The sequence below is a fragment of the Schistocerca serialis genome, chromosome 1, assembly GCF_023864345.2.
Source record: "Schistocerca serialis cubense isolate TAMUIC-IGC-003099 chromosome 1, iqSchSeri2.2, whole genome shotgun sequence".
In the NCBI taxonomy this organism is placed as follows: Eukaryota; Metazoa; Arthropoda; class Insecta; order Orthoptera; family Acrididae; genus Schistocerca; species Schistocerca serialis.
Genome location: NC_064638.1, coordinates 240,602,644 through 240,620,486, shown reverse-complemented (window position 1 = coordinate 240,620,486; position 17,843 = coordinate 240,602,644). Strand labels below are relative to the sequence as shown.

General features: G+C 44.5%; 1 protein-coding gene across 1 annotated transcript in view; it reads left to right on the top strand.

Annotated features, from left to right (window-relative positions):
• LOC126466705 (inter-alpha-trypsin inhibitor heavy chain H4-like) overlaps positions 1 to 17,843 on the top strand; it is a 151,143-nt gene that overhangs the window by 97,703 nt on the left and 35,597 nt on the right. Inside the window, exon 12 of the mRNA XM_050096403.1 lies at positions 7,827 to 7,931. Within this exon, the coding sequence (XP_049952360.1) occupies positions 7,827 to 7,931 (105 nt within the window). The remainder of the gene's footprint in view (positions 1 to 7,826; positions 7,932 to 17,843) is intronic.

Sequence of the window (17,843 nt, the reverse complement as noted above, 5' to 3'; positions counted from 1 at the left end):
GGGTTTCGCGGGAGGCGTGCCGGAGATAAATCTCTGCAGTCGCGCTATCCTCTGTGTCTTCGATGGCTCAGATGGTTCAGTCGGCTCGCAGCCGTGTTAGCGTGCGGAGCTGCTCCGCGCGCCGTCCGACGCTCCGCTCTCGGCGGTGTTTACTTCCGCGTCGCGGTGTTTGTGTCTATCGAGTCCAGTACTAACGTACGCCATGGCGCACTCCTACCGCCGTGCAACGATCAAAGTAACGTTTCAGGCCGAACATCCACGACCCAGAGCTTTCGAAGTCGAACAGTTCATACGCAAGGATCTACGTTTGAACCCCCAGGACGTAATCGGCATACATTTTTCCATCACTGGAAGTGTTGTCTACATCAAGATGTCGACGGAGGAAATTTGCAATGACATAATTCACCGTCATGCCACCGGACTCAAATTTAAACAGTCTGATGGACATTTGGGTGCTGTGACAGTCGCCCATGCTGGATTCGGTCTCCGGACATTGCGGGTGTTTGAGCTCCCGTTCGAGGTGCCTCAGGATGTGGTCATTGCCGCTTTCCAACCATATGGCACCGTCTTGGGTCACGTCGCGGAGAAGTGGCAAACATTTACGACCTACCCCGTATTAAATGGCGTCCGGCAAATAAAAATTGAGATGACGAAACATGTCCCATCGTACCTGCTGATTGGCGGTGTGAGGGCCATCGTCATGTACGATGGACAGCCACGAACGTGCGCAGGATGTGGCCAGGAGGGACATGTACGTTCCGAATGCTTACATTGCCGTTTAATACAGACGCCGTTACGTGAAGAGACCCAGGCTTCGACGGTCACGTCCTTACCCATCACCTACGCCAAGGTTGCACAGGACCCCGTCGTACCAATCTCGATTGCGCCAGCAGCATCGTCAACGCCACCCGCCGCAGCACAACGCGCCGAGGACACAAGCACGGCGTCGCCTCCAGTGCTCGCTTCAGGATCGTCCGGGTTGCAGACCGAAACCGATGTTCCTGTTGGCACGATGGACGTCGACCTCGGTGTCGTGCCGACGTCTGCCTTTGTCCAGACGGGTTCGGCGTCAGACGACGGGCGACCACATTACGATTCATAAGGCCACATCAGAAAACAGCGGTCGCCTCGCAAACACAGGAAACGACGACGAACGCCTTCCGATGACGCCCTTTCTCAGACGGCCCCGCCAGATGTCGACCTGTTGTCTGACGGTGATCTCCCACATTGCGTCCAGTCACGCGATGCAGCAGCAACAGGCGCCCCTCCTGTGACGCCTCCTCTCCCGGTTCGGGACGTATCCTCGCCGTTGTCAACGAATGATGACGGCGGTCCCCCTGCCACTCATGTTGCGGAATCCACAACACCCGTTCCGGAAGTACGTGACCGTCACATGTCCACGTCGTCAGCTTCCTGGTCCGATGACGTTGAAGAAGAAGTGGAACAGACTGCCAGCGTGTCTGCACAGGAGTCCACCTCGGCGACACTGGGGCTGGCGCCCCGCCAGTAATTATCAACACTGCGGGACCACCGGCGGGTCTTCACCTGTCGACTACTTCTACCGCACGTTCTGCAAATACTGAGGATGGCCGTACACAGAAATATCGTATCGCCACGATGAGTCTTGCCACCATTAGTGCCCCCCCATAAACTGGCCATGTTCAGAGACATTATTTACTCTGCGGATGTGGATATAGCACTCTTACAAGAGGTGTTTGTGGCTGACTTTCTAGTTCCCACCGGATACAACGCCCATGTTTCCCCCGCATCCGACACCGGTAGCGGCGTCGCCATCCTGCTACGTGACGGACTCCCTGCAGAGGACGTCATCTACCTCCCCACTGCGCGAGGTATGGCCCTCACACTGTTCGGCGTGCGTATTATTAATATCTACGTTCCGTCCGGCACTGGCCGCCGTCATGACCGCAAACTTTTTTGCCGAAAGCGTCACACCCCTCTTCACCGGTCCGCAGGACGATTTGGTACTCGGTGGGGATTTTAACTCGACACAAGAGCCCGCGGACCACTCCCGCGACATTCCCCTTGTGCATCTCTCTCAGTGGTCATCGACCGTCCACGACTTGTTGACACATGGAAGAAGCTCCACGGAATTCAACCGGGCTATACATTCTACACCTCTCACTCGTCAAGCCGCATAGCTCGCATCTACGTTACCCGCTCCCTTGCTGATGGCACACGTCATGCGGAAGTCTGGCCCTTGGCCTTTTCAGACCATGATGCGTACCTCTGTGACGTCACTCTCGCCCGACAGCAAGTGTGGCATTGTCGTGGTCTATGGAAACTCAATGTCGCTCACCTGACATCCTCAGACTGTCGCCTATGGTCGAAGAAGCGTGGGCACGCTGCCACCATCGTCGAGAAGCCTATGACTCCATCTTATCATGGTGGCTCTCCTGTGCAAAGCCGACCCTCCGGAAGACTCTGATGAGTTACGGGAAGGAAAGGCGTGGCAAACTAATACCCTGCACTTCTACTACACCATACTACGTGACTGTACGACGATGCCTTTCTCGCTAGCCCGGCAGTCGATGGTCCATCGCACGAAGGCGCAGATCTTGATCATGCGGCGTCACTTGGAAGGCACTGTAGTCCGTTCTCGAGCTTCTAATCGAATCCGTCAAGAACGTCCGTCGATGTACCACCTCCTTCAGGAATGACGACGACGACGAGCTCTGATCCAAGTCCTCACTGATGTGGAAGGGCGCCGGCACGACACCCAACAAAGCATCGGTCGGACTCTCCACGCTCATTTTGCCGGGCTATACGCAGCCGTACCGCATTCTGCAGCACTGATCACAGAAGTCGCTCAGCTTACTACGACTACTCTTCCGGAGGATGCAGTGTAAGACCTCCAAGAAGAGGTAACCACAGATGAAGTGGTAGATGCTATCAAGGCGGGTTCCGATAACAGATCTCCTGGACCTGACGGTATACCCATCGAATTTTATAAAAGTTTTCACTATTTGTTGGCTTCCACGTGGATGGCAATCGCACAAGAGCTGATGTCACCGATGACAGTGGTCCCGAGCACCTTTCTAGAAGGCATTGTTATCCCCGTACATAATCCGCGCGGGTTATCGAGGGTCCAGGACTATCGACCAATTACTTTGCTCAACAGCGACATGAAAATATTCACACGGCTACTGGCATCGCGACTCAAGAAGGTCACACGTTATGTCACATCCTGCGACCAGACTTCCCTAGGAGGCGACAACAACATCCCTACGGCCCTTTGCCATTACAGAGACATGATAGCATTAGCGCATTATCAGCGTCTCCCTGCCGTCTTGGCTTCACTGGACTTTAGCCAGGCTTTCGACCGTGTTGACCACTTCTATTTATGGACAGTTCTTCAGCATATGGGTTTTCCTGGCGGTATTGTCACAGTGGTTATGCGCCTGTTGAGTAGTGCAACCTCTAAAATCATGTACAATGGTCGCCTAACACCGCCTCTGGTCATCTGTGCGGCAAGGCTGCCCTCTTTCCACGATTTTGTATGCTTTCGCCTTTGGAACCCCTGCTCCAGGGCATGCGCCAACGTTTGGAAGGTATGACTGTGCACGGCCACCGTTTTTGTTGTACAGCCTATGCAGACGACATAGTACTATATCTGCGCAGTGAGGATGACGTACGAGCAGCACTGACATGGGTGGCGACTTACGACGAAGCGTCGGGGAGCTGCCTCAACGTGTCAAAATCCAAGGTCCTGCTCATTGGTGAGGGCTTGCCGGAGAGATGCGCTGCCCCCTTACTGTCGCCGCCACCATACGGTGTCTTGGACTTGATTTCACAGCAGACCTGCGCCGCTCAGCGATTATCAATGGTAGACGCTTGCTACAGACAATCAGAGCAAATCTCGCAGGTCACCGGCTACGAGCTCTCGACGTTATCCAACGCGCGCAATACGTGAACATGTATCATGCTTCCCGTATACCACACGTGGCTCAAGTACTACCAGTCCCAAATCTCCTGGCGCGACGACTGTTGATGGCTTTCGGCTCCGTCAGCTCGGGGATGTTATTCAAGGTGCAATATGAATCCCTTGCACTGCCACGAGATCGTGGCGGGGTGGGACTCATCCACGTGCCGACTCGTGTCAAGGCACTATACGTCAGCTCCCAACTAAAACTTTGGCATCGTTACCCGCAGAGCCTTACTAGCCTCCTGCTTCACAACTTTGCACTGGCCTCCTTGTCCGCCCCAGTACTGGTATCGACCATTCCAACCCCCTTTTATTACATCCAACGATTTTTGCTGGAGTTCAGTTATATCTACCGATCCTTACCACTTACACGTTCGTACCTCACGAAAACAGTCTCCGGATTGTTACAACAGTGCCGCCCGTCCAACCCCATCGAACGTAAGTATCCACAGTACTTGTGGCGACACATATGGAAGGCGATCCATGCGCGTTTTCTTGAATCAGACGTTCAATCAGCGTGGTACATCACCGTGAAAGGCAAACAAGTTAACCGAGATCGTCTGCACCGCATCCATGTCGCCGATTCATCCCTCTGCACCCACTGTGGAGTGGATGACACGGATGTCCACCGGTTCCACTGTGGCACAGCTTTCGACGTCTGGACACTTGCGCGGCGAATTTTGGCGCTTCTTACTCGCCAGACACCGGCTCAGATCGACGTCCACATGCTTTTGTACCCCGATAAGACTTTCTACCCCTCCGCCAAAAGTCACTCTGTGAATTGGATCTGTGGCCACACGATCCGCTATCTTTTTACTTCTGGCGACAGGTCTACGCTAGGATATTGGACTTATCTCAACGAACGACACTGCGTCCTGATACGAAACCCAAGCTATAAGCAATATTTTTTCCAATTTCTTACGGAGCACTTTCGATGACCCACCTAGTAGCTGGAACGTCCAAGCCCTGAGAAGCTGAAAACTGTATAAACCGAACCGAACTGAATAGATCTGCTACCCAGAACCCACGCCTACGCCATGAGAAGATACGTTTGGCCGAGCTGGCATGCTGTACGCGGAGACACTTCAGGAGCTCCTGTAAGAACTGGTCTTTAACTACAAGTCGCACGACTTTAATTAAAAAAAAAAACTTTTCCTTATTTATTCCTCATAATTTGTTCTGAAAGGAAAAAGAAATTTGATTTTGGCTTTGAGGATAAAAAAAATAAAAAAGATGGATAGAGCGTCTGCCATGTAAGCAAGAGATCCTGGGTTCGAGTCCCGGTCGGGGCACACATTTTCATCTGTCAACGCCTGTAAGCAGTTAAGGGTGTTCATTTCATTGTAATAAGAAGTTCCCTTGGCGCTTATCTTTCCAAAGCCTTAAGCCAACTTTTTGACCAATATTGAAAGCAAATTATTGACATCCGTGTGTAGCGCTAGGACAAAATCCAGGGTATTCTTAAACCAGATCTGTCTGTATTAACGACGTAAATGATTAGTTTACATACGTGTTGACATGGCAGTGATGATAACAAGCACGGGATAAATACATGCGTATCGGTGTATCCACTTATATAAGTGGCATGGACACTATTGAACACTGATTGTAAAGTCACTGTTGGTATTTCTGACCAGGCTCTGGTGATACTCTCCTGTAGATCAATCAATGTTCTTCGTTTGTTGGTGTGCACTCTAGCCTTGAGGGCCGCTGAAGGAAAAAAGTACAGTGGCAACAGGTCTGTCGAACTGTGCAGCCATTCCAGCGAACCCTCTCCACCAATCGAACACTTGTAATAACCCTATACGCGACTTGATTGACGTTTCGTCCGAAGTGTGGATGTCCGCCGTTTCCTCAGTGGTACCGTTTAAACAAGATGATGCGTGTAGTGTGCAGTAGTAAGTACATCGTTAAAAATATGGATCAATCAGGGTAACCGGCCTTGTGTTACTACGCACTGCACGTGAATAATCTTTTCTGCGGTGTGGCGATGGTGGGACTTTTCTCTCTTTGCCGTCTTCGCTATCGCCACTAAAGCAAAATTTATACTATCGGACATGACATTTGAATCACTCTTATTACAGGTTATTGGTTCTAATCGAAAACTGAACAGAAAATTGAAATACGTTGCACGTTTGGGTCGTCTGCATTAATACCCATTGGCATTAACAAACGTCACACACATTACATAACAGCATTATCATTTCCGAATTTTTCAAACTAGCGTAGTGCACAGTACAGTTACAACGTGATATTAATTTCCTCTCCGTTCTTTTGTTGTAGGACGACTCAACTTCTCGATTAATTCAAATAGTTTTTTGTTATTGGAATAAAAGCAGTAAAAACTGAAGAAAGTAGACACCCTGTGTGCTTTGAAAGAAGTAATATGTCGGACTGCATGTCACCATTGAGCCACCTCTCGTATTTCACAAGCGTTTAATTTTCAAAACGTAATCCGGTGCTAATTGTTTTAATAAATTCATGAGCGATTCCAACTCCTGAGCAGTTCTGCTGCTACCTACATCGTAGTGCGATACATTGATTCCTGTGTTTGAATGAAGCATATTCATATACGAATAGCGGTAGGAACAAGAAGAAGATTTTGTCGATACATGGAGACAACTTTTCACGTTTGATCGCTTGATTTACAAACTTTCCAAGCCATGTCACGACATGCTCTGTCAGCAAAAGCGTCCCTTTTCTGATGGGGAGGTATCCCTCTGTGAGTCCAGCTAGAATGTTATGATGACCAGAATTTGCGATGCTGAAGTTCTGCAGTTCTCTACACTAAGCCCTAAGCCCCGTATGACATCATACGACAATACGTCAAAACTGGAGGGGTGGAGAGTGTTAGAAAGATTACCCTATATACTGACAACACGGCAGTAGTGAACAGGAGGGGTACACCTAATTTTGTAACTAAAGAACTCCAAGCACGTCTACGAGTACTCGTACCCACCATTCGCTATTGAGTCTGGACTTTGTTGTTGTCAAGTTCACGTCAAAACTAAGATTTCCGTCAGTCACATGTCTGTTGGCATCCGTAACTTGGAGAAAACTGGCCTCGCAATTCATTTAGGCCTTCAAGGAGATAGGACATTAACATTTCTCCAGGATAGCGCTGACGGTATACGCCTTATACTGCATTGTACTCCACGTACAGGGAAATTTTCTTGTGTGAGCGATATGAGTAGACATTAAGATACAGATGTAAAGACTGCAGTCATTGCAAAGTATAATCCTTTAGACAGTAGCGGATCCACTCAAAGATGTATATTATGGCCTTTAGGCATTTATGACGTCATCAGGAAATATCTAGGGAATCTCTATAAGGACACTTCCATTTTCCTTCACGATTGGTTCAAATGGCTCTGAGCATTATGGGACTTAACATCTGAGGTTATCAGTACCCTAGAACTTAGAACTACTTAAACCTAACTAACCTAAGGACATCACACACATCCATGCCCGAGGCAGGATTCGAACCTGCAACCGCAGCGGTCGCGTGGCTCCAGACTGTAGCGCCTAGCACCGCTCGGCCACCCCGGCCAGCCTTCACGATTGATTACGATCCAAATGCACCAGCGCTGCAGACCAAACGCTTTCCTGAAAAGTCGCTAGATAATTTAGATTTAGTACAGACAAAGTAACACAGTTAGGCCATCGTTCAAATTAAGAAAGCCAATTTCACAAGTCGTTAATAAATGCTTATAATCTTATGGGCACATTCCATGATCTTCTGAAACATAGAGATTCAAGACTTTTTCATCTGTCTCTTCAACATAACTAGTGATAGATCTTATTGCCCACGCTGTAATAAGATCTCATGAGTAGGATGCAAGATATCAGCACTTGTTGCAGTGGAACATTTGTTGTGTTGCAGCATCAGTTCCTCTGGCTTTCTTCCAACCTGGACTACCAGGGCCTCCTGGCGTTCACGCAATGCAGGCGTTACCACGGACCCGGATTCAACACTCATGGCCTTCATGTGAGTATTGTACAAGGGCACCACTTACCACCCGCTATAAGATATGAGATATAACGATGTATTGATATTGCTGCTTGTCAAAAGGAAACTAGCATTTCCTTCTCATTAGATGTGGCTATCCACTAATAGCTTTATATCTTATGTGATCACGAGTAAGCCAGATGACTGAGATGCATCCGAAGAATCCTCAGGGAATGCAGTCCATCAACAAAGGAAGTACCTTACAAAATACTCCTTCGATCAATACTCGATTACTGTTCATATGTCTCAGATCCATACCAGACAAGGTTGATGGAGGAAATAGAGAAGATGCGAAAAAGAGCACTACGTTTCGTTACAGGTTCATCCAGCAAGCACAAGCACGAAATTGTCACGGAAATGGTCAGCCATCTCCAGTGGCACACGCTGCAAAGGAGGCGTTCTGCATCACGCTATTGTCTGCTGTTAAAGTTCTGAGAATGTGCGTTCCTAGAAGAATCAACGAATATATTGCTTAGCTTGCGGAATGTAGATGTCGGAGCTGTATTTTATCTTTTAATTTTAGAGCTATCCACCAATTCACCTTCTACGTTTTGTTTGTGCATCTACACATGATACACTTCTTATTACATGCTACATGCATACACATTCTGCACATGATTATATATACAGTTGTAAGCATTCAAACCAAAATGAAATTACACATTGATGTGTGAATTTATTGTGCAGATTCATGTGATGTGATAGGTCCTTATATCATTCGTTTTTAAGAGAACAGTAATCGATGTAGGTAATGGATCTTTTTTTTGGTTCGGCTTATGGTATAATTATGTTTGTTGTGGTAGATACTTAATGCATGCTAGCATTACATTATTTAAATCGGCTTCTTCTGTTACAACTGTATATTGGGAATACATAACTTAACATTTATCTAGGTGAGTGATAAATTATGATGAAGTCTGACTGCGTGAACAGCAAAAATGTAGAAAGCGAATCAAAATATCCACGGGTGTAATGCCGGTCTACAGTGTCCAACGGGCACAATATTTCGGCGATCATACATGTCGCCATGATCAGGCGAACTGATGGACTGAGCTCCTGTGAACGTGCCGGCACGGAGATCCGTACGCATGGCTGCTCAGAGGCAATTGGGTTCGGTCGCGGCGGCGGCCGATTTGAATACCCTCCGCCCCCGGCGCGCTCCCTCCGCTGTCCGCAACCCGCGCCACGGTCGCGCGGTGGAACAGATTGCGATGGCGTCTGAGATGACGTCGGTGTGATGGCTCTGTCCGCCGTGGTCGTCACAACTATACGTTTGCTCGATTTACTCTTGATTAACCCAATCGCTGCTTCCCAAGCCTTGCTATGACGAGCTCATAAACCGTGACTGTGCTTGGGTAGCTCAGTTGGTAAAGCACTTGCCCGCGAAAGGCAAAGGTCCCGAGTTCGAGTCTCGGTCCGGCACACAGTTTTAATCTGCCAGGAAGTTTCATATCAGCGCACACTCCGCTGCAGAGTGAAAATCTCATTCTGCGAAGTTATTGATATGATTACTAAAAGAAATCCGCTAAATTTCGATTACGCGGTAAGTCACATAAATCTGAGGGCTGTAAATTCAACTAAATACTTAGGGATTACAATTACAAATAACCTAAACTGGAACGATCACACAGATAATATTGTGGGTAGAGCAAACCCAAGACTGTGATTCATTAGCAGAACACTTAGAAGGAGCAACAGATCTACCAAAGAGACTGCTTACACCACGCCTGTCGGCCCTATTCTGGAGTATTGCTGTGCGGTGTGGGATCCGCATCAGGTGGGACTGACGGATGACATCGAGAAAGCACAAAGAAGGGTAGCTCATTCTGTATTATCGCGAAACAGGGGAGACAGTGCTACAGACATGATACGTGAATTAGAGGGGCGGTTATTAACCCAAAGGCGTTTTTCGTTGCGACGGGATCCTCTCATGAAATTTCAGTCACCAATTTCCTCCTCCGATTGCGAAAACATTCTGTTGGCACCCACCTACATAGGGAGAAATGATCGTCACTATAAAATAAGAAAAAAATTTAATTGCTCGTTTTCCCCCCCGCGCCGTTCGAGAGTGGAACGGTAGACAGCTTGAATGTGGTTCATTGAGCCCTCTGCCAGGCACTTAATTGTGAATAGCAGAGTAATCACGTAGATGTAGATGTTCCTTTAGTCTAACGTTACACGTAGAGGAAGCAGTTCGACTTTGTCACAACTCATGATTAGTTAGTAACGTTTTCCTTCCTTCAATATAAGTATCTCACACAGGACGTTTTGGACATTGTGGAAGTATTTGTTGCCTCGGTTGTTCCACAAACACAGGAAACAATAGTATTTAGCTAAGCCAGGCAATAAGCCTATAAGTAATCAGCAACTTTTAAATGACAGCAGATCAACCATTCATCTGTATCTTATGGCTCAGAGGACCATGAATTCATGTTTCCTTCTTATCCAGTGAATGAGCCAACGGTACCGCTGTAAGCTTAAGCCATTATGCAATAACAGCCTTTTAAGCTACTTCCAGGGGCAACAGTAAACAGTCACCAGCATTAAGGGCTATATTGAACACACAAATCTTACATCAAACGGTACACATCTATGCATGTACGCATGCCGTTTTGATTTTCAAAGTATGAAGAAAAACCATTTTTCCGAGTTGTAACCCGTACAAATTTTGTTCCGTGAGTTAAAGGGTTTCATTGCAGCTATCGAGAACACAGTTTTTCGACTAGATATTTTGATAATTTCGTGTCGCATTCTAAATTATTTACTTCTGTCTGGAGTACTGTGGTAGGCAAAGAGTTTTACGTGCAAGGACGGATTACTCCTCTGGTGGAGCTCCTGATTCACTTCCGTCAGCTAACCCTAATAGGCTTGATTTCAAGGTGCCAACAAAAACAGGAAACTTTCACCATGAGACGCAGATTTATTTGTTGAAGAGACATTGGGATACATAATATTATGCTATTGCTGGAAAGCGAAAACAGAGAGCGCTCTTTAAGACCTTTTGGTCATACTTGGACCATAGGAACAGATAACAGCAAAATTAGGTGATAAAAAGAAAAAAAAGTTAACTATCACGAAATCCTTACGTGGCATCACGTTTCCAATGGTTCATTTTGTCCCTACAATTGAAAATACATTCGAGATAATACATCAGATGCAAAACAGTTGTTGACCACAGTTATCAGCGATTCAACCCTTAAGAGTATAAGATTTTAATTTCTTCAACGTAAGCTTGATTACCACTACTTGAAAATTAAGACTTTATGCCACAGAAAGCTATTCTGTAACTGTTATTGTTGGAACATGCACTCTTCAGATCATAATAAAATGCAAACGTATATACTGTGACTGGCTGGAAGTAAAAATAAATGTATATACAGCCAATACAGCGTTACCTGAACCTCAAATATTTGTTAGAACCTCTGACAACCTGTCCACGGATAGTTAATCCAAATAACAACTGCATGGCTCTGCTGACGGGCGCAGAACGAAACACAGCAAAGGCTATAGACTTGTGTGGCGAGTAACCGTCCCGCCAGGCGGCGAAGCGGTGGTTTCGGCAAGCGGCTCAGTCATGGCGGGAGCTGTCCCTTTCTTCACAGCCTGGTTGTCATGATTTGTACCACACGGGTCAGTCATAAGGCGCGGCCTGAAATCTGCACCGAGCATGACTCTAGTCCCCCACCCACATCACTGTGACAGTCTAGAGGGGTTTCTACCAGTGCATTATGCGCCAGAATAATGCGTAAGCTCTTTCTTTTCTTTTTTTTTTAATTTACGCGTCAAGTTCCGTAGGACCAAATCGAGGAGCAAATATCCAAGGTCATGGAACGTTTCAGTAGATGAAATTACAACATAAAAGAAATACCAGATAAAAATAAAACGTTTATGAACCCGAAAAAAAGTCTGTCCATAAGTTTAAGTAAACGCAATCAACAATACAACAAGAATCAGCTTAACTTTTCAAGGAACTGCTGGACAGAACAGAAGGAGTGATCCATGAGGAAACTCTTCAATTTCGATTCGAAAGCGCGTGGATTACTGCTAAGATTTTGTAAGTCTAGTGGTTCCTTATTAAAAATGGATGCAGCAGTATACTGCACACCTTTCTGCACAAAAGAAGTCCGATCCAAATGCAAGTTTGATTTCTGCCGAGTATTACCTGAGTTAAAGCTGCTTATTGTGGCGAATAAGCTAATATTGTTAACAAAAACTAACAGGCCAATGTCAGAATACCCAGACCTGTGAGCAGTGGTGTACTTACACCACATTGTCGAACCGCTCGTTTCTCAGCCAAAAATGGCCTTTTACAATTGGAAGAGTTACCCCAAAATATAATACCATACGACATAAGCGAATGAAAATAAGCAACGTAGACTAATTTTTGTGTCGAACGATCACTCACTTTAGACACCTTTCGAATGGTAAAAAGGGCAGCATTAAGTCTTTGAACAAGATCCTGGACGTGGGCTATCCACGACAGTTTACTATCTATCTGAACACCTAGAAATTTGAACTGTTCAGCTTCAGTAATAATATGCCCATTCTGTGAAATTAAAACGTCAGGTTTTCTTGAATTGTGTGTTAGAAACTGCAAAAACTGAGTCTTACTGTGATTAAGCGTTCGTTTATTTCTACAAGTCATGAACTTATGTCCTGAACTGTACTATTCGAAACCGAGCCAATGTTGCATAAAATCCTTTACTACCAAACTAGTGTCGTCAACAAACAGAAATATTTTAGAGCTACCTGTAATACTAGAGGACATATCATTTATATAAATAAGGAACAGGAGTGACCCCAGCACTTTCTCAACACTGTGAGTAATGATCTTTTGGTGCCTGCTGTTAAAGGAAGAGGTGAACCAATTGTGAGCTACTCCCCATATTCCGTAATGATCCAACTTCTGCAGCAATATTTTGTGATCAACACAATCAAACGTCTTACTTAAATCAAAGAATGTGCCTCTTGTTTAACCCATTCAGTACCTCACAGAGAAAAGAGACTATAGCATTCTCAGTTGTTAAACGACTTCTTAAGCCGAACTGTACATTTGGTAGCAAATTATGTGATGTAAAATGATCAATTATCCTTACATACACAGCCTTTTCAATAACTTTAGCAAATACTGATGGCATACAAATAGATCTAAAATTGTCTACATTATTAAGCGGCTTTACTACTGAGTACCTTAATCGTTCAGGAAACTGACAATTCCTGAAGGAAAAATTACAAATATGGCTAAATACAGGGCTAACATGTGCAGCACAGTACTTTAATTTTCTGCTAGGCACTTCATCATACACATGAGTCCTTGGTCTTCAGTGATTTATTTATTGGCTCAATCTCTCCCTTGTCTGTATCACAGAGGAGTATTTCGGACATCAATCTCGGAAAGTCATTTGCCAAGAGAGTTATATGATTCCCTGTAGAAACCTAATTTTTATTTAATTCACCAGCAATGCTCAGAAAAGGATTGTTAAATACTGTACATATATCTGATTTATCTATTTTTACTACGAACTGACTTTATATCGTCGACCTTGTCCTGCTGACCAGACACTTCCTTCACAACTGTCCGGATGGTTTTAATTTTATCCTGTGAATTAGCTATTCTGTTTGCATATAACACACTCTTTGCCTTCCTAATAACATTTTTAAGCGGCTTACAGTAATGTTTGTAACGGGCTACACCTGCTTGATTGTGACTACTAACATTTTGATATAATTTCCACTTAACCGACTTGTCAGCCAACCAGGCAGCCTTTTACTGCTAGTTCCCTGATTAGAACGTTTTAATGGAAAGCAACTCTCAAAGAGCATGAGAAATGTGTTAAGGAAAACATTGTATTTGGCATCTATGTTATCGGCACTATAAACATTCTGCCACTCTTGTTTCTTGACGAAGTTTAAAAAAACTCTTCATTGCTGTTGAATTAACTTTCCTACATAGTTTGTAATTACGAGTATCTTTGACATTTGTTTGAGTACAAAAGCCTTTTAGTGTTAAAATTCGTGCATCATGGTCTGAAAGGCCATTCACCCCTTTACTAACAGAATGCCCGTCGAAAAATGAAGGATGAATATAAATGTTGTCTACTGTTCCCCTGAACCCTAGTTGGAAAACAAACACAGTCTGTATCAGTTCATATGAATTTAGGAGATCTACCAACATCCTTTTCCTTGCACCATCATATACGAAATTATTATTGAAGTCACCACATACAACTAATTTCTGGTCTTCCTACAAAGTGAATCAAGAGCCCTCTCTAGCTTGAGCAGAAACTCATAGTTAGGGCATCTATAAAGAAGAAAAATTAGAAGTTTAGTGTCGTTAAATTGAATTGGCCCTGCACAACATTCAAATATGTGTTCAGTGCAGTGCCATGATACGTCTATGAACTGAAATGGAATATTGTTTTTTTACGTACATGGCCACTCCGCCACCCCGCAAGGACCTCCTTGGAAAACAACCAGCCAGTCTGTATCCTGGTAAAGAAAGCCTGTGAATTGTCAAATTATTTAAGTGGTGCTCCGATATACCAATAAAGTCAGAGTCAATATCTATAAGCAGTTCACTAACTTTATCTCTAATACCTCTTATATTTTGATGAAATGTTCTAATTCTTTCTCTACTTGGAATCATGATGTCCTCTGAAGGTGATTCCTTAGTTAGAGGGTCTTCCTTTAAGCAGGTATACCTATCAGCTGATTTCAATCTAAAAAAGTGCACCTCTAATACCAACTACTATAAGAATTTTTCCATGAGTGACCTCACCTCCACCCACTACATTGTCACCTGTAAGCTTTGCCAGCCTCCACCTACCATACCTACTGAGATTCAGGCCATGCCTAGTGAAAGCCGATCTACTGATAGACTCAACTGGTACGCACTTTCCTTTCTGACAAATCATTGTTGATGGAAGCAAATGACATTCAAAGACGCGAGGTGTTGTAGGTGAAACACAAGATAGTTTTTGTGCCCGGTAGAATTCGGTGGGGAATTGCTGTTAAGAGCATAGTTTAAAACTACGCATAGTATGTAATTAAAAATACTGTTCGTAAGGAACATCACGGCGTTAGCGACTTAAAACATACGACGCTCCAACCAGCGACAGCTATGATATATAATGTCCTATACACTTAGGTGACGAAAGTCATGAGATACCTCCCAATATAATGACGAACCCCCTTTTTCCCGCCATAGTGCAGCGATGTGGTGTGGATTCTGCAGAAATGTTGAGCCATGCTCCTCTACAGTTCTCCATAATAATGACAGTAATGCAGGTGGAGGATTTTGTGTACGAACTGATCACTGGATAATGTCCCATAAATGTTCGATGGGATTCACGTCGGGCGTTGTGGGTGACCAAATCATCCTCTCGATTTGTCCAGAATGTTCTTCAAACCAATCGTGAACAACTGTGGCCCGGTTACATGGCGCATTGTCAACCATAAAAATTCGATCTTTGAATCGTTACAAATGGACTTTTAATATAACCATTTTCAGTCAATGATCGGTTCAGTTGGGCTAGAGGACGCAGTCCACTCCACATAAACGCATCCCACACCACTATGGAGCCACCACCGGCTTGCACAGAGACTTGTTGACGACTTGAACCCATGGCTTCGTGGTGCGTGCGTCACATTCGAACCCTAACGTCGGCTCGCACCAACTGAAATCAGGACTCATCGGATCAGGCCACAGTTTTCCCAGTCCTCTAGGGTCCACCTGATGCGGTCACGAGCCCAGGAAAGGCGCTGCAGGCGATGTCGTGCTGTTAACAAAGGCACTCGCGTCCGTCGTCTGCTGCCACAGCCCATTAACGCCAAATTTCGCCACACTGCCCAAATATATAGGTTCGTCGTATATCCCACAAAATTTTTTCCTGTGATTGTTTCATGCAGTGTGTCTTGTCTTTTAGCATTGACAACTACGCATAAACGCCGCTACTCTCGGTCGTTAAGTGAAGGCCGTCGGCTACTGCGTTGTCCACGGTGAGAACTAATGCCTGAAATTCGGCATTCTCAGTTTACTACTGACGCTGTGAATCTCAGCCTACCACTTTCAGAAATTGAATTTTCCATGAGTCTAGCTCCAAATACCATCCCACGTATCCCACATTCAAAGTCTTCTAATTCCCGTCGTGCGGCCATAATCACGTGGGAAACGTTTCAGAGGAATACAAATGATAGCTCCGCCAATGCACTGCCCTTTTGTAACTTGTGTACGTAATACTACCGCGATCAGTACATGTGTATATCGCTGTCCCATTACTTTTATCACCTCCATGCAGTATGCCTCCTTCTACGGCTTCATCATTTCTATGCCAATAAACAGCACCATACTCACTGCTCAGTGACAACGATTTGAGAGACTTACTTGGTCTTATAATCTTATCATATTAGGGAACTATTGTGGGAAGCTTCCTGAGGTACTGAGGAGCTGCCTGGTACTCCAGTTTGATAATACACATACGTGCAAGAATTTAGATAATATTCAGGTCACAACGAAAGCATTCAATACAGCACGAATGTCAAAATAGTGATAGGATATGGAATCTTGCTTTAGTGGATGTTATGTGGGTGTCCATGAAATGTTCCATTTGACTTTTCACGCTATTACCTTTGTAAAATTTGAAACACAGAATGTACTGGTGGAGAGCTTACGTATTCTTTTGGCATTTATGCTGTGCTCTTGGACCCTACACAAGAGAATGCCTTGTAATAGGCATGATACATGCATATACACTCTCTTCACAAATGAGGTAGTAAGAAAGGTGACCTACTTGAAGCTAACTATACAATCTTGTAACTTCAAGAACACTGTGAAAAACAGAACCTAATGATAAATTTCCAAAAGATGGTTGTTGGATATTATGGACGACATTTAGATAGAATAGGAATTGTAGTTACAGGCTGTCAGGAATATAAACAACTTTTTGAGCTGTATTGAATAAAAAACCAAACCATGAACACTACCTTGCCTTATAAATTATCGAAGGGTGATACGCCAATGACAGCTCAATGGTACCCATAAAAGACTGAGTAAGAGAAGGCTTCCACAAAAGAATATTTAATACAATTTTTAAAAAGAAGTTATGAAACGTTAATAAAAAAGTACTCAGAGGTACTATGAAGATATAAATTGCTCGGTGCCACGTTTGGAACCTTCTTTATCATAATAGTGACAGGAACAACGAATAAAATGAGCAATATTGTATACAAAATCAAAGAACTGCCTTATGATAGTGAATGAGGGAAGGTGGCCTTTAAAAATATGAGACTCAAATTTCCACATGTTTTACATTTACACAGCTGTTAGAGCTGCACAATTTAAAATGGACCTCATAAAATCCAATCATATAGTGGGTCGGGGGTCTCTTGTGTTGTTGCTGTCTTTTTCACAGGTGAGGAATATTACTTTCTGAGTTTGGTTATTATCTTCAGTAACTCTCAAGGGAGTATGGGTTCTTTCCTTCAGCATTAATGACAGTAAGCTATTTGCAGGCATACAAGACCTATAAAGAAGAGTTAGCTGAAATGACAGAAAATGAAGTAAGTCAATAAACAGCGTCTCTCTTCTGGGAGAAAATCACGTGATAAAGGTTGAAATTGTGAAAAAATCTGACGTTTTATGTTTATAAATATCCTTCACTGTTCTAAGTACTTTAAGAAAAGAAGTCATGAGTATACTCAAGCTGCACCCATTGTAAGTGCTGTAAGTTGAACTAGAATTGCTACAAAGAGAAAAATGTTTCATAGTCACTTAATTCTAACTGTGATTCATAAAGCAAAGTCGAATAAAGAAATGGCACCAGTGTAGTATTACATTCCGCAATAACATGATGAAACATAAAAACAATAGCTCAGATGGCAAGCTCCGAATAA